The following is a 23157-nucleotide window of genomic DNA, read 5'->3' as shown; positions in this document are numbered from 1 at the left end:
AACCTCAGCGAGGACGCTGAGTCCCCAATGGGGGGTGTATGTAACACCCTAGGCGAATCCCACATCGGCAAAGTATGGGAGAGATGCTGGGTTTATAAGGGGTGATCCACACCTTAATTGGCAAGACGCGTTTTGGGGTGTATGGGCGCCCCAAGAACAAATCAGTGCGGGCCTTGTTAAGGCCCAAAGCGGACAATATCTTGCCAGGTCTAGGTTGGGTCATGACATTGTGGTATCAGAGCGGCTCCGCGTGTCCTCTAGAGCGATGGTGGGGCAAACCTCAGCGAGGACGCTGAGTCCCCAAGGGGGGGTGTATGTAACACCCTAGGCAAATCCCACATCGGCAAAGCACGGGAGAGATGTTGGGTTTATAAGGGGTGATCCACACCTTAATTGGCAAGACGCGTTTTGGGGTGTATGGGCGCCCCAAGAACAAATCCGTGCGGGCCTTGTTAAGGCCCAAAGCGGATAATATCTTGCCAGGTCTGGGTTGGGTCATGACATTGTGGTATCAGAGCGGCTCCGCGTGTCCTCTTGAGCGATGGTGGGGCAAACCTCAGCGAGGACGCTGAGTCCTCAAGGGGGGGTGTATGTAACACCCTAGGCGAATCCCACATCGGCAAAGCACGGGAGAGATGCTGGGTTTATAAGGGGTGATCCACACCTTAATTGGCAAGACGTGTTTTGGGGTGTATGGGCGCCCCAAGAACAAATCCGTGCGGGCCTTGTTAAGGCCTAAAGCGGACAATATCTTGCCAGGTCTGGGTTGGGTCATGACATTGTGGTATCAGAGCGGCTCCGCGTGTCCTCTTGAGCGATGGTGGGGCAAACCTCAGCGAGGACGCTGAGTCCCCAATGGTGGGGTGTATGTAACACCCTAGGCGAATCCCACATCGGCAAAGCACGGGAGAGATGCTGGGTTTATAAGGGGTGATCCACACCTTAATTGGCAAGCCGCGTTTTGGGGTGTATGGGCGCCCCACCATCGCTCAAGAGGACACGCGGAGCCGCTCTGATACCACAATGTCATGACCCAACCCAGACCTGGCAAGATATTGTCCGCTTTGGGCCTTAACAAGGCCCGCACGGATTTGTTCTTGGGGCGCCCATACACCCCAAAACGCGTCTTGTCAATTAAGGTGTGGATCACCCCTTATAAACCCAGCATCTCTCCCGTGCTTTGCCGATGTGGGATTCGCCTAGGGTGTTACATACACCCCCCCTTGGGGACTCAGCGTCCTCGCTGAGGTTTGCCCCACCATCGCTCAAGAGGACACGCGGAGCCGCTCTGATACCACAATGTCATGACCCAATCCAGACCTGGCAAGATATTGTCCGCTTTAGGCCTTAACAAGGCCCGCACGGATTTGTTCTTGGGGCGCCCATACACCCCAAAACGCGTCTTGCCAATTAAGGTGTGGATCACCCCTTATAAACCCAGCATCTCTCCCGTGCTTTGCCGATGTGGGATTCGCCTAGGGTGTTACATACACCCCCCCTTGAGGACTCAGCGTCCTCGCTGAGGTTTGCCCCACCATCGCTCAAGAGGACACGCGGAGCCGCTCTGATACCACAATGTCATGACCCAACCCAGACCTGGCAAGATATTGTCCGCTTTGGGCCTTAACAAGGCCCGCACGGATTTGTTCTTGGGGCGCCCATACACCCCAAAACGCGTCTTGCCAATTAAGGTTTGGATCACCCCTTATAAACCCAGCATCTCTCCCGTGCTTTGCCGATGTGGGATTCGCCTAGGGTGTTACACAAATGCTGAGGAAAGTGAGCTTAGACAGCAGCTGCATTGTGTTGAGTAGGAATGTGACCAAGTAGCTGCGCGCGATCCTGACCGGGCGTTAGAATTGGAGGGAGAAGTGCGACGGTTGGCGCAGATGATGGATGAGATGCAGGGCAAGAGAAAACCACAAAGCTGGTGGATAATATTAGATGATGAGTCTCCGCTATCGGGCGAGATCATGGGAACTGTAATCCCAAGAAATTTTCATTTTTCTGACCTTAAATATTCCGGGAGAAGTGACCCGCTGGTGCACATTGAACGTTTCAATGACATGGGGGGTGTACAGGGGCTAGCACCAGCTCAGAGATGTAGGGTGTTCCCATTAACATTGGAAGGGTGAGCCTGAGAGTGGTACCGTAAGTTGTCGCAAAGAAGTATAAGGAGCTATGAACAAATGTGCCAAGAGTTAGCAGAGCAGTTCCGCGGAGTGATAGCCCTAGAGGATGATATGATAGAATTGACGGGGATGAAGCAAGAGGAGCACGAATCTCTTCTGGATTTTATGAGGAGATATCATCGAGCTGTACTTGATTTGGGGTAATTACCCTCAAGCATTGAAAGGGTTGAAAGAATAGGTAAGGATAGGTCGATTATGGTATAACCTAAGAAATCCTATAATTTAGAGTTATTCAGCCGGATATGACCAGGCAAAAAGAGATATAGACATTAAAGAAGAGAAAGCGGCGAGGATAAAAAGTGAGCAGCTGGAAGAGTTGAGGAGGAATGAAAAAAGAATACCCAGTGGGAGCAGGTCAGGGAGGCGAGCAGGGGAATCGTTAGTAGGAGGAGGAACATCTGCTCGGCCTCACCCCTACCCTATAGCTCAAAGGTTGTCACCGTTTCAACACAACCGAGCTCAACATCAACGCTTCCCATTCCTTGAGCGGCAGCGTGAATTCCAGCAGATAACTGCCCACCTTTATCACAATGGTCCCAAGGCGCTGAATGCAGTTAACCCCCGAGCTGGCCGACCAAACTAGCCACCCCTAGTCCCAACTCGGGATGATTTTCACGACAGCCAAACAGATCAATTGATTGACCAGAGCCCAGCGTACAAATAGTATACCCTCTTGAAAATTCCTATGGAGGAACTATATGAGAAGATTGAAGGACGAGACCTCTTATATCCCCATGTCCCTGTAACCAAACCAGCTCACAAACGGGATCAAGACAGGTTTTGCAAGTTCCACGATACTTATAGTCACATCATCGACCAATGCCAGGATTTAAAAAATCAAGTGGAGGATCTGGTGAGGAACCGATATCTGGATGAGTATGTAGATGGGGCATTTCTAGTCATAGAGTCACAATATATGTTGGGAGGTAGAACTGAAGGGAATCTGGAGCGTGAACAGTCAATCATCCGGGTAATAGTAGGAGGCCAACACTGGCTGGAGATTCGAACATGGTAAAGAAGAACTATAAGAGATATGCCCTTACCAGCAAAGATGTGTTTCTCAATTTGCCAATAGCCAAGAAGGCGAAAGTAAGGCAAGTTCCCATTATATGGACAGATGATGATGAAGAGGGTGTCTTATACCCTCATGAGGATGCATGGGTGATTAAGGCGATGGTGGCGGGTAAAGAATTCTGGTGAATATTAGTTGATACAGGCAGCTCGGTCGACATACTTTTTAAGTCGACCTTAGATGAGATAGGAATTGCGGACTTAAAATTAGAGCAGACGAACACATCCTTGAATGAATTCGGAGGAGGACGGTTAACCCCCATGAGGATAGTCAAGTTGCCAATTACTGTGGGGTCGAAACCGTTTGAAAAGACAGTGATGTTGGACTTTATCGTGGTGGAAGAAAAGAGCCCCTACCAAATAATACTGGGGCGACCGTTTATGAGGGCGAGCCAATGTGTTATATCCACGCACTACTTAGCATTGAAGTACAGAGTAAACGGGGTCGTAGGTGTAGTGAATGGTGACCAAATGATGACGAAGAGTTGCTATGCTACAACCGCCAAGGAAACCTTACAAGTTACGACGCTTGATAGCTGAGGTGATTCCAAGACGGGTCGCTAGGAACCAGCTGAGACCTTGGAAGAGGTGGTGGTTAACGAGGACGATCCGAGCAGAGTAGTAAAGATCGGGTCGGGATTGGGCGAAGTAATAAAAGGCGAGCTGATAAAGTGCCTACAGTCCCATGCATATATATTTGCCTTGTAGCATGAAGACATGCCAGGAATTGATCCCGAGGTGGCTTGCCATAAGTTGGCAATCAAGAAAAGTGCGAGGCCGGTGAAGTAGAAAAGTAGATGTTTTAACTAGGAGCAGTACGAGGCCATAAACGCTGAGGTAGAGAAGTTGTTGTAAGCAAGATTCATAAGGGAGGCTAAATACCCATAATGGGTTTCCAATGTGGTGCTGGTAAAGAAGGCCAATGGGAAATGGAGAATGTGTGTAGATTTCACAGACCTGAACAAGGCATGCCCAAAGGATGGTTTCCCCTTGCCTAAAATAGATCAATTGGTTGACTCAACGGCGGGTCACAGTCTGCTCAGCTTTATGGATGCCTTTTTTGGATACAACCAAATACCCATGGACTAGCAGGATGAGGAGAATACCACGTTTATAACTAACATGAGTTTGTTTTGCTACAAGGTGATGCCCTTTGGCTTGAAAAATACAGGGACTGCCTACCAGAGGTTGGTGAATAGAGTTTTCAATCCATTAATTGGTCATACCATGAAAGTATACGTGGATGATATGAAAACGAAGTCTAGAGAACCAGTAGACCATGTGAAACACTTGAAAGAGACCTTCGACCTGCTAAAAAAAACCAGATGAAGCTAAATCCTGAGAGATGCGCATTTGGCGTCGGTTTGGGCAAATTCTTAGGATTCCTGGTGAGCCATCAAGGAATAGAGGCTAATCCAGAGAAGATACGAGTGGTAATAGAAATGAAGTCTCCTCAAACAGTCAAGGAGGTACAAAGCCTCACAGGGAAGCTGGCTGCACTAAACCAATTCATTTCAAGGGCCACGGATAAGTGTCACCCTTTCTTCCAAACTATAAAGAAAATGAGAAAAATTGAGTGGTCGACGGAATGCGAGGAAGCGTTTGGGCAGCTAAAGGAATACCTTACCCATGCTCTACTATTATCAATTCCCTGAGAGGGTGACGAGTTGTACCTGTATTTGGTCGTCTCTAAGTGGGCCACCAGCTCGGTGTTGGTTAGAGAATATGAGGGAAAATAACATCCAGTATATTACACTAGCAAGGTCTTGGTAGACGCGGAAACTAAATACCCCGTGATGGAGAAATGGGCATTGGCATTAGTGACAGCACCACGTAAACTCAAGTCATACTTCTAAGCGCACCCAATAACAGTAATGACTTATCAACCTCTCCGACAAACGCTCCTGAAACCATATGCATCTGGTCGGCTAGTGAAATGGTCTGTGGAGCTGAGTGAGTTTGATATAACTTACCAACTCCGATGAGCAATTAAGGCACAAGCCTTGGTTGATTTTATAGTAGATTGTACAGAGCCAGGTGAAGGGGTTCACGAAGAGCAACCCGCTGAACAAGAAACGCTAAAAAAGATGTGGTTGATAATGGTTGATGGATCACGCAGTGAACAAGGATCCGTAGTAAGAGTGGTAATGTGGAACCCAGAGGGGGCAGAGGTATCCTACGCAGTGAAGTTTGAATTTCAGCTCAGAAATAATAAGGCAAAATATGAAGCATTCATCATTGGGCTCGAGTTGGCACACGCGCTACGAGCGGAAAGGGTAGAGATCCGAGAAGATTCCTAGCTGGTCTGTAATCAGCTCAATGAACAATTTCAAGCAAGGGAAGAAAAGATGAAGCTGTATTTGAAGAAGGCAAAGCAGATGATTGGGCTCTTCTGAGAGGTAGAAATAAAGCAGATATTCAGGACAGAAAATTACCAAGCTGACATATTGGCCAAAATGGCCGCAATTGCATATCCAAAGTTACCCAAGTCAGCCCTGTTACAAGTAATGATTTCGCCAAGTATAAGGGACGAAATAGAAGTAATGAAGGTGGACACCGAAAGGTCCTGGATGGACCAAATCCTCTCATACATCTACGATGGCATTTTATCAGAGGATAGGAAGTAAGCAAGGAAGTTGAAATGTTGGGCAGCATGGTATACGTTATTTGATGGGGTATTTTACCGCCGAGAGTTTACTCTACCCCTCTTGAGGTTTTTGGACTACGAGGAAGTAAATTATGTGCTGCGCGAAATACATGAAGGAATATGTGACAACCACTAAGGGGCAAGGACTTTAGCATTTAAAGCGTTATGACATGGATATTTTTTGCCGACCATGCACCAGGATGTGAAGGAGATGACCCGAAGTTGTAAGCTGGCCAAAGTTTCTCAGCCCCCAGAGAAATTAACTGCTATGTCATCTCCTTGGCCTTTTGCCCAGTGGGGGATTGACCTGATCGGTCCGTTGCCCAAAGGCTAAGGAGCTGCAACACATGCAATTGTGGCTATAGATTATTTTACAAAATGGGTGGAAGTATAAGCCCTTAGTCAAATCACGGAGAAGAAGACAACTGGTTTTGTTTGGAAGAACATCATTTGCAGATACGGAATTCCCTATGCCATCATAACGGACAATGGGAGGTAATTTGACAACCACAATTTTATAGAGTTTTGTCAAAACTTGGGCGTAGATTTGAAGTTTTATACTCTGGCACATCCCCAGGCAAATGGGTAGGTAGAGGCAGCCAACAAAGTTATAAAGAAGCTCCTGAAAATCAGGCTGTGAGAGAATAAGGGAGTTTGGGTTAACGAATTACCAGGAGTATTATGGACATATCGGACAACCCACAAAACTGCCACGGGAGAAACCCCGTTTGCCTTAGCTTTCGGTCATAAGGTAGTAATCCCAGCAGAAATTGGGGTGGGAACGCATCGGACAGAATATTTCAATGAGGAACAGAATTACGAGCAAATATGTATGAGTCTAGACTTGTTGGAGGAAAAAAGAGAAGGGGCCTCACAGAGAGTAGCCCAATGCCAACAAAGAATCATGCGATACTACAACAAGAATGTATGCATGAGGCAGTTCCGAGCCGAAGATTGGGTACTTAGAAAGGTGAAATAAAACACAAGAGATCCTAACCAGGGCGTTCTTGACCCGAACTGGGAAGGCCCGTATAGGGTAGTGCGAACAACTGGCCCAATAGCCTATAAACTGGCCTACCCAGATGGACGAGAAGTAAAGAGGTCATGGAACGCGGAGCACAAAGCACTTTATCAAATTTCATTTATCTAAGTTATTTATGCTAAATGTATTATGGAACTGTGGCACTCGTATGTATTTCGCCCCTTGTAATCCCCAAAAATTCAATAGAGATGAATTCAGCTCATAACTTTCTTGTTAGAAAAAATTTTACTAAGGCAAACATGTGTCTATTCCTGCTCGGTCACCTAAAGGACCAACATGCAAACTCTACAAAATTTTACTAACGCAAACATGTGCCTATTCCTACTCGGTCCCCTAAAGGACCAGCAGGCAAATTCTATAAAATTTTACTAAGACAAACATGTGCCTATTCCTGCTCAGTCGCCTAAAGGATCAGCAGGCAAACCACGAATTTTACTAAGGCAAACATGTGCCTACTCCTGTTCAGTCATTTGAAGGACCAGCAGGCATACCTTGCAAAATTCGCTAAGGTAAAAGAGTGTCCATTCCTACTCGGCATCTAAAGGAACAATAGGCAAAATTTCATAGAATCGTTAAAGCAAGGAATCGTCTATTTCTTCTCGGTCATTCAAAGACAAGCATGCATATTTTTCAAGGTAATTTGCAGAAGCAACCCATAAGCAAAACTATAGCAAGAAAGTATATGGAAAGCATCAAAGGTTCATAAATACTCAAACGTTTACAAACAAACAAAAAATTCATAATTTACATAGGAAGCAAGTTAGGGATTGTGAGGCTCAGCAGCCTCAGTAGAAGAAGGATCAGCAATCTCAGAGAGAGAATGACCAGTAACTATTGGAGGAACAGGTGTTGATCCATGACCTGCTCCCAAAGCTTGATCTTCTACTTCTTTCTCTTGCTCCTCACTTGAAGGAGCCTTGACCTGGTCCTAGTCCTCCTGGTCTTTGCTCTCCTGGCCCTGCTCAGCCATATACTCTTGCACTCCTGCCTCCAGTTTGCCCATATTCAGCTCTGGATACTCCTTGTTGAGCACAAACATTATGCACTTGTAGCAAAAGGCAAGCCCGGAATTATACTCCGCATCGAGTTGGTCGTCCACCTCAGCAGATTTACCTTTCAGCTCGGCTATCTGCTCATTCAAGGACTTGATTTACTCTTCATAAGTCGTCCTCATAGTGCCCCGCTCGCTCCGTGCAGTCTCAAAATCAGACTTTAAATCCCCAAACTCGCTCTCCATCTTAGAGGACTTAGATTCAGTAATGGCAACCTTCTCCTCTATATCTAGAATCTGTTTGTGCTAGTCGAGCAATTGCTCCTTAGAGCGGTCAGCAGACTCAGCTTTCTTCTTCAGGTCCTGATTCTCCACTTGAAAGCTCCTCTCATGGCGCGCAGAGCTGTTCTTGTAGTAGGAAAACAGAGTAGCAAGCTTAAAAGAGACCCTCTGAACAGAGCCAGCAAGTTCGCTGAGGTTCATGCTCTCAATGTCCTTAACCAATTTGGGCCCACTAATTTGTTGTAATCCCTCTGGTATGGGGTCAAATAGTCACCCTAGTCCCGAGGCGGAAGAGGCGAGGGTCGATCTCCAGATTAAGTGCTAATTTCAGGACTCTTGTCATGAGGCTTCTCTCCGCTATTCTTTCGAGGCGGAGGAGGAGGCAAAGCAGGAGCTGGGGTCTTTGAATGACCAAAATGGCTTTTCTTCGGAGGAGTGTAAGTACTGCTAGAATCACCAGTTCCTCGAGCACGTTTCCTCGACATGGCACTAAGGATTTTGTTATCCATCCCAGCAGATACGTCAACTAAGCCCAACCCGACGAGGTTTGTTGGTGACAAGAGCTCCTGACAAGTAGAGGAGTTCACCAAAGCAGGCTCGACATGGAGTAGTGGACTGTCGTCAAGCCTGCTGATCAGGCCCCACGAGTCTAAAAGCATAAATAAGGTTAAAAGAAACAGATAAGTGACGACTATAGATGTGGAATGTAAAGAAAAATAAACGACCTGGAGTGACAAAACGCGTTGGAAGGTGAATATCACCACCAAGCGAATGGATCGTTGGGCACTAGTTTCCCCCATCAAAGAAAAATTTATTCTTCTAGTTTTTACAAGAAGAGGGAAAACCGGTGACAGATTTCCCTTTTGCAGAGCTCGACATGAAGTAATACCAGCATGCTTCTTTTGAACTGCTCCTCAGCTGGTATAGATATTTTATTTCTACAATGAAAGGCTCCTCGAGCTTACACCTTTCCCACAATACAAAAAGGGCCAAAAGAACTCTCCACCCATTCGAGTATAGCTGACTAGGAGCCAAATGCATACCACCCAGTATCCTAGCAAAGTAGGGTTGAAGACGCAGCCTAGCTCATAACTTGAAGCTCTCCAAGTGCAGAGTCACATAGCCCTTAGGAGAACGATTGGGAACATCACCTTTCCCAGGGATGGAGAGGAAGACATCCTCAGGGATATTATAAAGGGTTCTTAACTTGAGCAGGTCAGTGTGGGTAGTAGCACACTTGAGGTAGTCGATGGGATAAGAATCAGCCTCTATCTTGTGATCGAGGTTCCTCTTCTTAGAGGGTTTGCTCGGCTCGGAGCTACTCTCCTCGTCCTCACCCTTTTCTTTAGGGATCCCAGCCCCCTTAGAACCATGATTTTCGCCAGAATCAGATACTTCTCCACCACGATTCCCTACAAACTCATAATTGGAAGGGGGCAAAATGGCCTCTGGATGGGGGTACCTAAGGTTAGAGGGACCTACGTTACTGGGTGGATTTTGGGGGTCAGTGGATTTCAACAAGTTGGGATAAGAATCAATCTCTTCATCACTCTCATCTACAACTATTTCTTTCATTCGTCTTGACATGGTGAGGTCTTAAAAGGAAAAGTACAACAAATCCAAATATATTGGTACAAAAAGAACAGTACAGAACCCAAACAACAACAACCAAAGAAAGAATTAAAGGCAATACCTGGAATAGACTAGCACTAGTGGCGTTGCTGTGGCAGAGAAAGAGCCTAGCAAAAGGAAATATCCAGCGTAGAAAGCACGTTTTTGTGTCAAATGAAGAACTGGGCTTAGTGTAGAATGACAAAAAACGAAACGCAATAAACTCTCAAATTATGAATTTAATGTGAAAACGAGGACAGAAGCGTTTGAGTTACGCAGGTGTCAGTTTAATCGCCGCATATTAAGGACAGAAAAGCCGCAGTTTCAAATTTCAAATACAGAGAATGAAAAGTGTCACGTCATCAGCAATTAAGGAAACATGACAGATGTCAACCCGGCTACGTAATGGACACGCTCACGAATGCTCATACCTAAGCAAAAAACCTTCTGGACAGATAAACATCACCTCAGGAGGATGCTACCCAGAGGCAACCAGAGTCAACTCTTAGTTTCTAGTTTCAACTCGTCTCACTCGTGAGACCAGAAACTGGGGGACTGGTGTTGAGTAATGAAAAGCACCAGCTCAGTTATCTTCTCACCCTCACCCTCACCCTCACCCTAGGGTGAATCTCCTCAGCTGAACGGCACGAGTAGAGTCCTGGTAATACAACTTGTATGGGGTATATGTCAACTATAAACGAGTACCGACCAGAGGTGCGTACCGACCAAATATTTATCACCCGAAGAAAAAGGACACGATCTCACAAACTCATGACAGTTTCGCAATGCCCCAAGCCGCTAGAGAGAGCATGATATCTCACGTTTACCCACGATTCGATGGTGGGAGACCCGTGAAGGTCCTTCATCACCCTAAAATGGGGGGCACGAAGAATAACAAAAAACGTGGAATGATTGCCTATAAAAGGCCAAGAAACCGATGAAGCAGGGGACGAAAAAATAAGGAGAGAAGGAAAAATTCTGCCAAATTGAAACCAGAATTTATTCTATATAGATCTTGGATACACATTGAGTTGAAAATATTACAGTGAGTTTATTCGACTTAAGCCACATTGTTTTCCCGTAAACACCTTATACTGACTTAAGTATTGGAGGGTTTACGCCGGCAAAACCACCGGCGTCTCTAACTTGTTTCTGTGAATGCATGTTTGGATAGAAGAGAAAGAGTGATTTGGCCCCCAGGAGCTTGGGCAATCAATAGAACAGGGAGAGTGCAACCTCTTCTCCGTTGTCAACACGAGCGTTGGTGGAACAATCTGGTCGGACAAAGGGCGACCATATTTCAGCATCAACAGATATCATGCAGTTTTGGAGCTGCACTTGGTTTGACTATGTAGCTAAGATGGATGGAGTTCTGAGATATGTATTACTCTTGACTCATACTTGTCTCCGCTATCTAATAATCCTTTTTTCTGGAATGGTTCATCTACTTTTAGACATCATGCATTATTTGCCTTACAATTCAAAGTCTCGAAAACAGCTAAGTGCTCATATCCTAAAGAACAAATATCACGTTTTTACAAGGCTTGAAAAGCGAACATACATCCGGGAAATTTTGGCATGCTAGTGAGTTTTTAAACTTGAATTTACAGTATTGCTCGTTGAAATGGGATTCCCCATGTTCATTAACTCATGTTTACTTGTTTAGGATTGAAGCGTTTTGGCTTTTAGTCCACGGCTGTGGTGAAATAGAATTATGTTGGAAAGTTGACTACTCGGCGGTGATATTGTTCATGAGAGTCATCTCTTGTAAATATTAAAAAAAAATGTGAATTTTTAATGGCAAGATTCCAGGGGTCGTAGATTTTCAGGGATCGTTTCTTGACTTTGGGGCACAAATTTGTATTTTTGTGGACAACTTGCTCTATTTTTATTTATATAGTATACAAGAGTAATGTCAAGCTTACAAAGTTGCAATACAAATTCTGTATCCCCACTTTGTATGCGTATCATTACTCAATATACAAAGCTTTGTATAGTCTTCATTTTGCTTGCTTTGCTATTTTTCCATTTAAAGCTGAATTTCAAAGAATTCAAGTAATCATTAGTCTTTAAACGGTATTACACGCACTCTTAGTTCATGATTTTTTTTTTTTTTTGCAAAATATACACTACACTTTCAACTGGAGGCTCCTTACCCTATACACTACACTTTCAAGTGTTCTTACACTTTCTCATTTCCCGAATTTCGCAATATTAGTAAGTCCAAAGTTACATGATCAGTGTACTTGATTTGATCTTATTGATTATATACGTCTTCACTTTAGTTTCTGAAACGGGTATGATGAATTTTTTTGTCTTTATACCATATTGGAACATGTAAATTAATGTGCTGTTCTTTTAGCATGCAAGTGAGTTTCTATATTTGAATTTGTAATTTTACTTGTTGGGATCCATGTTCATTAGCTCAAGTGGTCAATTAATTACTTGTTTAGGATTTAAGCATTGTGGCTTTTAATCCACAATTTCATAGTGAAATCAAATCATTAGCTTATAGAGTGGGTATTTTTTTTTTATCTTTTTTTTTTTGCAAATTCAGTTCAAACTCCAGTCATGCCTGAGGATCTTGAGAAACCACTGCTTGATCCTGAGAATTGCAACTGTGGAGGAATTGATTTGGTAGGTTCTGCTCTGCGGAAAAGTTCAATACAGTTTCCACCTTTTTTTTAAAGATATTATAGAACTAAACCCTCAACCTCTCTGTTTTCATAGGCACGGTTACCACTAGATGAAGTATTTGGACAATTAGGAACAACCCGACAAGGACTTTCATCTGAAGATGCTGAAGTGAGATTGAAGTTTTTTGGTTCAAACAAGCTAGAGAAGAAGCCTGTAAGATCCGCAGTTTTAAAATTCCTCTAAATTCGTTATTAGCATTCTAAGGCAGTTAAGAATTTGATTTGGGGAAGGAAACAGATTAGAGCATTTTTATTTCTTGAAGTCTGCTTTCTCAAGTTGAACATCTTATAAATGAGACCAGCTATCGTATGCTTGGGGCAATGGGATTTGATGTAACATCAATCTTAAGCACTTCCCGGGTTGTCCAGATCATGGCTTGTTACTACAGCAGAATGTCAATAACGTAACACATCCTAAAAAAATATTCTCATGCAGGAGAACAAGTTCTTGAAGTTTCTTAGTTTTATGTGGAATCCGCTGTCATGGGTCATGGAAACTGCAGCTCTGATGGCTATTGCCCTTGCTAATGGAGGAGTGAGTAAATTCATTCTTGCATGAATCTATTCTTCTATGCAATGTCTTCTTTTCTGGCTTCCCTAGGTTATTTGAAAAACTATCCTATTTGATCTTTATGTTCTTGCTGAATCAATTTTTCCGAAAATTATATTTCAGGGCCAGGGTCCTGACTGGCAGGATTCTGTAGGGATTGTTTGTCTACTGATAATCAACTCATCAATCAGCTTTATAGAGGAAAGCAATGCTGAGAATGCCACAGCAGCGCTTATGGCCCATTTAACTCCAAAAACCAAGGTGAATCCCTCATAATAATTTTTTTTAAAAAAATCTTTTTTGAAAGCAGTACCTATACGATGTGTTTATCAGGTTCTGCGAGATGGGCAGTGGAAAGAGCAAGATGCAGCTGTTTTAGTGCCAGGAGATATAATTAGCATAAAGTTCGGGGATGTCATCCCTGCAGATGCTCGTCTTCTTGAAGGAGATCCGCTGAAAATTGACCAGGCAAGTATTACAAATGAAGGAACCAGCAGGTTTTGTCCATATTGTACTTTCTGCACTTCTATCTATCACCTTTAGATGGTGTTTCACTCAAGGGCCTGCGCTATTCAGTGAATAACAACTAAATTTGTTTGCATTTATTCTGAAGCAACTAATGCAATACCTATAACGATGAAAACCTTTCATAATTTTTGGTCCAGTCAGCACTTACCGGAGAATCCCTCACTGTCACCAAGGAGACAGGTGACGAAGTTTTTTCTGGTTCAACGTGTAAGCATGGTGAGATTGAAGCTGTGGTGATTGCAACTGGAGTTCACTCTTTCTTTGGAAAAGCAGCAGATCTAGTTGACTCCACTGAAGTTGTTGGACATTTTCAACAGGTGACTCAGAAAATCTCCAACTTTTACCTCCAGTAGATTTTATTGAATCTGATTTGGTCTTGTGAGGTCAACAATTCTTATAATTTTTAACTTTTGAGTTGGCTTGGACGAATGAAGAGAATCAATGCATTTGAAAGTCATCAAATTGTTAAGATAACATTGTATCCTAAAACTGAAGAAGGATTTGAAAGTTTTTTGAGTATCAATCAACCTGAAAACTGGATAGAGCATAATGTGATTTTCGGTATAAATTTGCTGCAGGTGCTTACCTCCATAGGGAACTTCTGCATTTGCTTTATAGCTGTGGGAATGATTATTGAAATCATTGTCATGTTCCCAATACAGCATCGATCGTACAGGGATGGAATCAACAACCTCCTTGTTTTGTTAATCGGAGGAACTCCCATAGCTATGCCAACAGTGTTATCTGTTACACTGGCAATTGCCTCTTACCGGCTCTCTCAACTGGTACAAATCTCAATTCCTACTGAGTCATACAATACGGTGAAGCTACAACTAAATTTTTCTACTCATGGCTACAGTTCTGAAAGGTTTTGTGCTTCTTATTCTGCTCATTTTTCAGGGTGCCATTACCAAAAGAATGACGAAAATTGAAGAAATGGCCAGAATGGATGTCCTCTATAGTGTCAAGACCGCAGCTATTACCTTGAATCGCCTCACTGTTGACTGGAACCTTATAGAGGTATGTGAGTTGACAGCAGCCCATTGCATTATTATTCGAAAAGAGCCTAATGTCAATTTAATAACTTGTGCAGGTTTTTAACAGAGATATGGACAAGGACACACTTGTTCTGCTTGCAGCTAGAGCATCAAGACTGGAGAACCAGGATGCTATTGATGCTGCCATTATTAATATGCTCGCTGATCCAAAGGAGGTAAACCTAGAAAATATTTTAACTTCGATACTGAATTTTTTTATTATTTTGCTTTGCTCTATGCTTATGCATAAACAACTAAAAGTACATTTGTGACTGTAGGCACGAGCAAACATTAATGAAGTGCATTTTCTGCCCTTCAATCCAGTTGACAAGCGTACTGCAATCACATACACTGATTCTGAAGGAAACTGGTATCGAGCCAGCAAAGGAGCTCCTGAACAGGTACTCTTAAAGGCCGTGTAAAGTTCAGATTCTCTGGTTCTTGATATTAATTTATAATTTCCTACATTCATGTGTCTTCTTAAAAAGCAGATCCTAAATATGTGCCAAGAGAAAGAAGAAATTGGTGGAAAAGTCCACAAAATCATCAACAAACTTGCTGAAAAAGGCCTGCGTTCTCTTGCTGTTGCTGTTCAGGTATAACATCCTTGGTATCTTCCTTTTTCTTTTTCTTTCTGTCATTTGCCTGATGGTTGCGTCAAGGTAAAAGGAACTGAAAAGAAAAAAAGATTACGGTTGGACAAAGATAGCAACAGCAAAAATGCAGTAGCTTGTTCATAATTTGAACTTTCTTTAGAACACATTCATCAACTTTATACAATCATCCTGTTTAGGAAGTTCCTAAAATGACTGAGGATAGTCCTGGAGGGCCTTGGTCATTTTGTGGTTTGTTGCCCTTGTTTGATCCTCCAAGACATGATAGCTCTGACACCATCCATAGAGCACTTAACCTTGGAGTTTGTGTTAAAATGATTACAGGTAAGTTCTCCTCTATGATATTACAGAGTATAGACATCATATATTCCCTAAACTGTCCCATGAAGAGTTTCCATCCTCTGTGTGGACTGTGATTCTGAAGAAGAGTCAATGAACTAAAAGACTAATGGGCTATTTTATGCGCTCATATAGGGGACCATTTGGCGATTGCAAAGGAAACAGGAAGACGACTAGGCATTGGAACAAATAAGTACCCCTCTTCATTATTGTTGGGTCGTGACAAAGATGAAAATGAAGCTCTTCCAGTGGATGAGCTCATTGAAAAGGCAGATGGCTTCACAGATGTATTTCCTGGTACGTTCAACTCCCTCGTGAATTTTTTTTTTTTTTATATAGAGCTTCGGATGCTAATTGATTCATTTATTTTATTTCTTAATTACAAATGAATTTAGTATCGTCCAGATTTGATCTTGTAGTACTAGTGAATAAATAGATTGTCTATATAGCTCCAAAGACATATACTCCATCTTTGTAGCTCTGTGTCCTCATCTCGTAATAAGTAATCATTGGTGTGCATCTTTCAGAACATAAATATGAAATTGTAAAAATTTTACAAGAGAAGAAGCATGTGGTTGGAATGACCGGGGATGGTGTGAATGATGCACCTGCTCTGAAGAAAGCAGATATTGGCATAGCAGTGGCAGATGCTACAGAAGCGGCAAGGGGTGCAGCTGACATAGTTTTAACCGAGCCAGGCTTAAGCGTGATTTGCAGTGCTGTGCTGACAAGCAGGACTGCAGTCCAAATAATGAAGAATTGCACGGTTCAGTGTCAATCTTTTCTTCTCAACTCCAATTCCTAGTGTTTGATCAGTAATAAAACTAGGATATGTGTAGTATGCATGCTAGACAGAAATGAAATTCTGGCCACAAATGAGAGATGCACCTACATAAAAAGTTCATTGAAACCATTTATATGAGGTATCCAGGATTCTGTAAATGTGAAACACTAATATACTTCCCCCTTCAAAACATTGACGTGGGAGAAATTATGGGTGCATTTAGTATCTGATGGAGAAGAAATATTTGCACGCCATGTTATTTACAGAATTAATTACTTCATTATTCTTTCTCTGGAATTTCTTTGTAAATGTTTTTTAATATTTTTCGTAAAAAAAAAAAAAAGCTGATTAGCTTTAACGAATATGCAGATACATGCTGTCTCCATAACCATACATATTGTGGTAAGCAGTTCTTAAATGCTTAACTGTTTTCATTGTTATGAATTAAATGATTAAAGTGTTTTTATTTAGCTTAATTGATTTTGAATCTGCTCCTCATGCAGCTTAGTTTTGTGCTTCTAGCTTTGATATGGGAATATGACTTCCCACCTTTCATGGTTCTGATAATAGCAGTACTTAATGATGGTAATGTGCCTTTGATGCCTTTCTTCCTTTTTCTAAATAATGTCCAAGTTTCATGACTGCATGGTCTCCCGTTATTGTCCTGCTTAAAATAGACCGTTAAAGTGAGCGACTTCCTTTGAGGTTCAAAGTGACTTCTCTTGGAATGTGTATTCAATGGTGCCTTTTTCCTATTTGCTTTTAGGGACCATCATCACTATTTCCAAAGGTCGAGTAAAGTCCTCTCTGAGGCCAGACGGTTGGAAGCTCAATGAGATATTTGCCGCAGGCATTGTCATTGGCAACTATCTTGCTTTGGTTACTATCCTGTTTTACTGGGTTGTAGTTCATACTGATTTCTTTGAGGTATCAAAATCATTAATCTTCACATCCTAGTTTTGTTTCTGTAGATGGGGGTAGAATATACTGATCTAGTTTTCTTTAATTGATACATTCGCAGACGCACTTTCATGTAAGGTCCTTATCCAGCAATACTGAGGAAATCTCATCTGCTGTACATCTGCAAGTCAGCATCATCAGTCAAGCACTTATATTTGTTACACGAAGTCAGAGTTGGTCATTTTTGGAGAGGCCTGGAGCTCTATTGATGTGTGCATTTGTGCTAGCTCAATTGGTACAACTTTTACTAGAGCAGCCTCTATTTTTTTATTAACTTATTTTGTGCATTTGTAGTTATTTTCTCACGTTAATTCTCTTAACAACCAGGTGGCTACCTTAATTGCCGTCTATGCACATATTAGCTTTGCTTATATTAGTGGCATTGGATGGGGATGGGCCGGCGTGATATGGTTATACAGTTTGGTTTTCTACATACTGTTGGATATCATCAAGTTCACAGTTCGCTATGCCTTAAGCAGAGAAGCCTGGAATCAATAATAGTCAGAATGCTATCCAGGGCAACTTTAGCTAATAATTCTTGCCATTTCTTAGTGATATGTATCTCAAATTTTTTATACAGATTAGAACTGTTGAGGCGTGAAGATTTTTATTTGTTGCTGGCAGAGTTCTTCATGTTAAAATTTAAGCAAATTCAAAGTAATAAAGAAACAGTAAAACTATCTCCTTGAAATTTGTTGATTTCACACAGTTTTGGTTGGTTTTGACAATGTAGCTAAGATGGATGGAATTTTAAGATATGTAGCACTCTGATTGATATTGGTCTCTGCTATCAAATGATGCTGTTACTGGAAATGGTTCAGTGCAAACCTTTAGACATCATCCATAACTTATGATTCAAAAGCCTGGGGATAGCAGCTAATTGCTCATATCAAAAGGAACAAACATCACGTTCTTGCAAGGCTTGAACAATGAACAAACATCAGGAAATTTTTCGTTATCCTTTCTCAGTTTTGGTTTGTTCTAACTTAGAAGTGGCAAAGGCCTATGCTTATGAAAATTTATTTTCATAATTTCGCCTACCGCAAGTGATGATCTGGATAATTCATGATCAAATTTCGCCAAGAAGAGGCTACAACTACCAATTGTAACTTGATTTCACAAGAATGGTTCTTATTGTTTGATCTCGTGTTATTAAGCTGTCAAATAATGGATGACTGATGTCTCCATGAGATTAAGCATTGCAAGAAAAAGGAACTGGAAACCTTTACATCAATTTCCATCATGTTTTCTTTCTTAAGTAATGATTCTTGGTATGTATAAAATATTTTATTCAACCTCAGCAGGAAAACCAGGAATTATGAATTTCATATTTGAACATCAAGATTTCTTCAGCAACAACACTGAAACACTACAATCGTCTAGTGGTATGTAAAAGAACATTCTGATAAAAAATACAGAAACAAATAGTAAAAGCAGCATTCAAACAGGAAGACAATGCTATCTTGTCATTCGGCATAGATGAAAGCATTCAAATCAACAACATCTTGACTCCTGAGTTCCTGAGTGTGATCTTATTGTATATCTCACCAACATTATTTGCAAAAGAAGCTTTCAGAATGAGGACATCTGAATTGTGCGCTCTTTTCCAAGCCTCACAGAGTTGACATAATCCGTGGGGCAATGCGCAGAAATACCAGGGAATGCCAATCCCAGTATCCTGGCAAAGATGGAAAACCATCCTTCCTCATACTGTGGTCCATGGGTGTAGCCCATTGTCAAGCTTCGGATTAACTCCCATAAAGCATTCAGATATACTGGAATCAAGTACCTTAACCCAAAGAAATTTTTGTTTGGCTCCTCATCCACTTTCTTAAAAATGCATGCAATGGAAAAAAAAAAAAAAATCATTACTAGAAAGAAGTCAGAAGAGCAAGCAAGCATAACATGATTTGAACACAAATGCATATGGACTCTTTTCTATAGCATCTTTCACAGCAAAAACTCAATCTCATATAATGCCCCTCAAGCATGTGTTTTCTTAGCTAATCCATCTTGATATCCGGCAACCAGAAATATGGCAAATTTTATCCAAACAAAAGTCCTGATAAGTAGACAGACTATGTAGTTTACCATCTCAAGTAAAGGTAAGAAATGTTGAAACAGAAAGCAAGATACGTACTTGCTCAATGTAGCAGCTGTTATAGAAGAGGCAAACCCCGAAATGCTTATACGAAAAAGTTTTGTCATCGTAGGGCAACCTAGGCACCATATCATTGCAGTAAACCACCCTGAAGTACTTTTGTACAGGAGATTCCAAGTGTGCTTTCATGAACCTTCCTATCCGCTCATTCCCAATCCTGGGTTGTCCAAATGTATACACGCCCAACAAACTATGCATTATCTCCATTTCATCATGCAGCACCAGCACTGTCGGGAACAATATAGCAAGGGCTCCACCTAGGCTATGCCCAGTGACAACAAATTTTGCTTTTTTGTGCTCCTCAAGTAAGCTCTTCAGCTTGTTTTTCACAGCATAGTATGCAGTCAATTCCATTTTTCCTGGTGGGATGCAATCATTGTCAGTACTAGGGAGTTCCTCAGAGTCAGAAGACCTATCCCTAAACTTTGCTTCCTTCCCCAGGAGGTGATTTTGGAAGGTAACAGTATCAGCTCTGTTGCCCAAACCTAAGGCTTCCAAGAAACCCATGTGAACTTTTCCCAATTTTGGGATCTCATACCAAGAGTAATCAAAATCAGTACACCAATCATCAGCATCAAAAGGTTCCGTGCCCCTGAAGCTGATCAGTATCAATGTTGCATCTTTGGGCTTGTCAGTAAGTATAAATACTTGAGTGGACATTTCCTTTTCGAAATCTATGAAATCATATTCCATAGACGAAAGAAAAAGAAAAAAATGAAAGGATGAACTTATGGAAAGTTATTAAAGTTTCCCATTTATTAGTGAAGCTAGAAAGTTCTAACAGTCCTAACCAGACAAAACTTGTATCCAAAATACTTACCGTTCCAACAGTTATAGAAGTCCACGAAATGCATCTGCTTTTGTTTAAACATTTTAATTCCAAGATTAGGGAAGATAATGAACAAAAAAAAGTAAGAAATGAAGGATGAACTTAGAATAGCTTTACCTTCCAGTGGTCAACTACTACATTTCTAACAACTTCAGCATTCTCATATGCTAACTTTGATGCCATGATACATAGGTCCATGAGAATCCTGTTTACCAACTCCATTTCTATGCCACTCTGCCCAACATCAGAATAACGAAGTTGCTCCGTTAGGTACTGGCCTTTGTACAAGTCTATCCGGCCATCCAGTTGCCCAATAGTACTCAAAAAAGTTTCCGTTCCTCTCTGTGGAATCACCACCTTGCCTACATCGGCATAACATCACAGTAACTCAAAAGTTCGCGATTCTGTTATCTTGAAAGGTCCAAAATTAACAAAATTTCATCACTGAAAGTGAAGAGAAAGCAATCCAAACTTAATAATCGTACTACTTTTCATTAAGCAAGCAATGGTCTATTTGGGAAATTTATTTCACCAACTGCTTGAACCTCAGACATATCATGAATTTTGTCTTTATCTATTTGTTATCAGTTACCAAATATCCAAAAGACGAAGTTATTTTGGAAGAGTCAAATAATACAAGAACTAAAATAATTGAGCCCTTCACAACAGATCAAGTGTTCCCACTAAGTGGGGCTATTGGATATAAAAGCACTAAATATAATCATGTGGAGTTACTGAAACAAGAACAATCAAAGAAGGCAATTGTGGGGTTACCATGAAGCAAGCTATAAAGCAAGCCAAAGATGTTGCCATTCTGAGAGAGAAGATTGAGAGTGAAATCCACAACAAAGCCAGTGTACTCCATAGGCTTAGCCAAAAAGCCAATAATCTTACGTGCAATTATTGAAACAGCAATAACCCATCTATGATCAGCAGCTTCTTCAACGACCAGCACTGCTTCTGCTTCCAAAAACTTGACACCACTACTTATGTCCCCCAGCAACAAGTACTTCAATAAGTCCACCATCCCACCATTCTCCGGGTTCACTATCAAATACCTTGAATCAAAATCATCAACGTTACTGGTACTAGCCATGAAGATAAGAGGCAATGATAGGTATGACTAAGAAGTTTATCACAATTAACGATATTTGGATGTGTGTACTGATTGAGTAGGTCTGTTCATTTATATTGGCTATATTCGGTGAGCTTCTAAGGTAAGCGTCTAATGTGCGGCAAGGGCAACTCTCGTACAAGGTTTCTTTGGACTGTTGTATAATAACAGATTGCCGTTAAGAGCTTTGATGCTTGTACATGATGTTCGTCATTATCAGTTGCTATCTCCGTCCTTTTATTTATTTTTTTAATTCCTCTTTTTCATATTTTTTAGAGTGGAATTTTTATCCACTACCTTGTGTCATATGTGGGCCTCGGGCCCTTAACTGCCCACCGACACAGAGTAATCCAGATTCTGTTTAGATCATGCTGCAGTCTATTTCCCCAAGAAATGAAAAAAATCATTCATGTGGAGTCAGCTAAATCATTCGTGCATATGTGTTTATCTCAGGGGTACTTCTAAGAGACACTCAAATCAGTTTGATCAAAAAGAAACAAAGAAACATTTTTAGGGATTTGGATTGTGATGAGGTAGTTGGGCTGTTAAAACTCAATTATTAAGATGTTTGGTAACACTTGTAGTTAGGATTTGGCAACTTAGCAGATTTTTTTTTTTCATATTCTACTACACAGTTATACGATCTACTCCACAACAACTACAGCTTAAAAGTTACAGTACCTCACTCCCAAACACACTCTTAATGTTGATGTTTTAGAGAGCATGGCAGGTCCATAATCTTTAAGTTGTGGAGTATTTTGTTTCCAGCAATAGCTAATAGGGGTCAACATATACTAAAAGATATTTGAAATATTAAATTTATCACGATTATAGTAGGGGTCTTATTGTAGTAAATGAGAACTAAGTAAGGCGAAAATTATTATTAACGAACATTTAAAAGTTTTATGATGTAAGTTTATGGGTAAGACAAAATTACCACCACTCCACGTAACCGCTCCTTGTAAGCGTGTCATTTTTGTCTTGTCCTGCACGCAACATTCTTTTTCTTCTTTGCAAGGGAATATAATCTCAAAGACTGACACGTTTGATTTGAAGATAGGGGAGGAGAAGAAAAGAGTGGAATGGAGGGGAAGGGAGAAGAAAGGAGTAGAGGAGAATAAATTTCATTATTTGATTTGACATAAAATTTGATAAGGGAATGAATTATAATTTTTTTCTTTGGACAAATTTATTCTTTTTTCCTAAATACTAAACTATCTATATTAATAATGAAATATAATTTAATATCAATACTAAACTTTTTTAATGTCAAAAAGTCCTAAAATAATTCATGATTTATTAGAAATATATATATATATAATATAATATAATATAATAAAACGACAGTCTGGCGGTGGTCGACGACGTTTCACAACAGTCCGGTGGCTTCCGGTGATGGTCTAACGACAGTTCGACAGAATTCCAACGACAATCTAGTGAAATTCCATCGATGGTCCGGCACAGTTCCAACAACGGTTAATTTATATTTGTATAATTTCATATTAAATAAATAAGTTTATTTATTTTGTTAAGTTTCTTAAATCATTCATTAAATTTAATTAATATAAAATTATTTATGATATTATATTGATAAAATAAAATTATAAATAAAAATTATTAATGGTATTAAACAAGTTAACAAGTTGAACGGTAATTTTGAAAGTTTTTGTTTCCAATATAAGAGAAATTTAAATTATTCACTCCTTAGT

General features: G+C 41.1%; 2 protein-coding genes across 6 annotated transcripts in view; one reads left to right on the top strand and one right to left on the bottom strand.

The window, feature by feature from the left end:
- Nucleotides 1–18066, top strand: part of LOC102619542 (ATPase 10, plasma membrane-type-like) — a 41839-nt gene extending 23773 nt beyond the window's left edge. Inside the window, exons 1-20 of one of the 4 annotated variants that reach the window (XM_052444300.1) lie at nt 9890–11217; nt 12394–12473; nt 12567–12686; nt 12969–13067; nt 13206–13343; nt 13416–13550; nt 13748–13927; nt 14189–14395; nt 14511–14630; nt 14704–14823; nt 14926–15048; nt 15139–15243; nt 15441–15585; nt 15736–15897; nt 16128–16366; nt 16754–16786; nt 16888–16969; nt 17151–17311; nt 17406–17579; nt 17672–18066. In XM_052444300.1, coding sequence (XP_052300260.1) covers nt 12408–12473; nt 12567–12686; nt 12969–13067; nt 13206–13343; nt 13416–13550; nt 13748–13927; nt 14189–14395; nt 14511–14630; nt 14704–14823; nt 14926–15048; nt 15139–15243; nt 15441–15585; nt 15736–15897; nt 16128–16366; nt 16754–16786; nt 16888–16969; nt 17151–17311; nt 17406–17579; nt 17672–17842 — 2580 coding nt within the window. In that variant the 5' untranslated portion in view covers nt 9890–11217; nt 12394–12407 and the 3' untranslated portion in view covers nt 17843–18066. Of the gene's footprint in view, nt 1–9889; nt 12054–12393; nt 12474–12566; nt 12687–12968; nt 13068–13205; nt 13344–13415; nt 13551–13747; nt 13928–14188; nt 14396–14510; nt 14631–14703; nt 14824–14925; nt 15049–15138; nt 15244–15440; nt 15586–15735; nt 15898–16127; nt 16367–16753; nt 16787–16887; nt 16970–17150; nt 17312–17405; nt 17580–17671 lie in introns of those variants that run through there. The other 3 variants (XM_052444299.1, XM_052444297.1, XM_052444296.1) reach the window with 3 other exon arrangements.
- A 584-nt stretch (nt 18067–18650) lies between these two features.
- On the bottom strand, nt 18651–21663 carry LOC102620017 (triacylglycerol lipase OBL1). 2 transcript variants are annotated; one of them, XM_052431442.1, is made up of 5 exons: nt 21109–21663; nt 20452–20696; nt 20326–20359; nt 19485–19864; nt 18651–19174 (listed from the first exon to the last, which is right to left on the bottom strand). In XM_052431442.1, the coding sequence occupies exons 1-5, from the start codon at nt 21428–21430 to the stop codon at nt 18917–18919; spliced, it is 1239 nt and encodes a 412-aa protein (XP_052287402.1). In that variant the 5' UTR covers nt 21431–21663; the 3' UTR covers nt 18651–18916. The 2 variants fall into 2 exon arrangements, with proteins under 2 accessions (XP_052287402.1, XP_006465726.2); XM_006465663.4 differs by having other exon boundaries at nt 19485–20179; nt 21109–21661.
- Between the last annotated feature and the right edge of the window lie 1494 nt (nt 21664–23157).

The sequence above is a fragment of the Citrus sinensis genome, chromosome 7, assembly GCF_022201045.2.
Source record: "Citrus sinensis cultivar Valencia sweet orange chromosome 7, DVS_A1.0, whole genome shotgun sequence".
Classification (NCBI taxonomy): domain Eukaryota; kingdom Viridiplantae; phylum Streptophyta; class Magnoliopsida; order Sapindales; family Rutaceae; genus Citrus; species Citrus sinensis.
The sequence above is the reverse complement of the archived record's forward strand: the minus strand, read 5'-3'. Positions and strand labels throughout refer to the sequence as shown.

Coding starts and splice junctions, on each gene's coding strand:
- LOC102620017 (XM_006465663.4), bottom strand. CDS start 21,430: ATGGCTAGTACCAGTAACGTTGATGATTTTGATTCAAGGTATTTGATA. Junction 20,697..21,108: donor GCTTTATAGCTTGCTTCATG/GTAACCCCACAA, acceptor ATGCCGATGTAG/GCAAGGTGGTGATTCCACAG. Junction 19,175..19,484: donor ACAGCTGCTACATTGAGCAA/GTACGTATCTTG, acceptor TGCATTTTTAAG/AAAGTGGATGAGGAGCCAAA.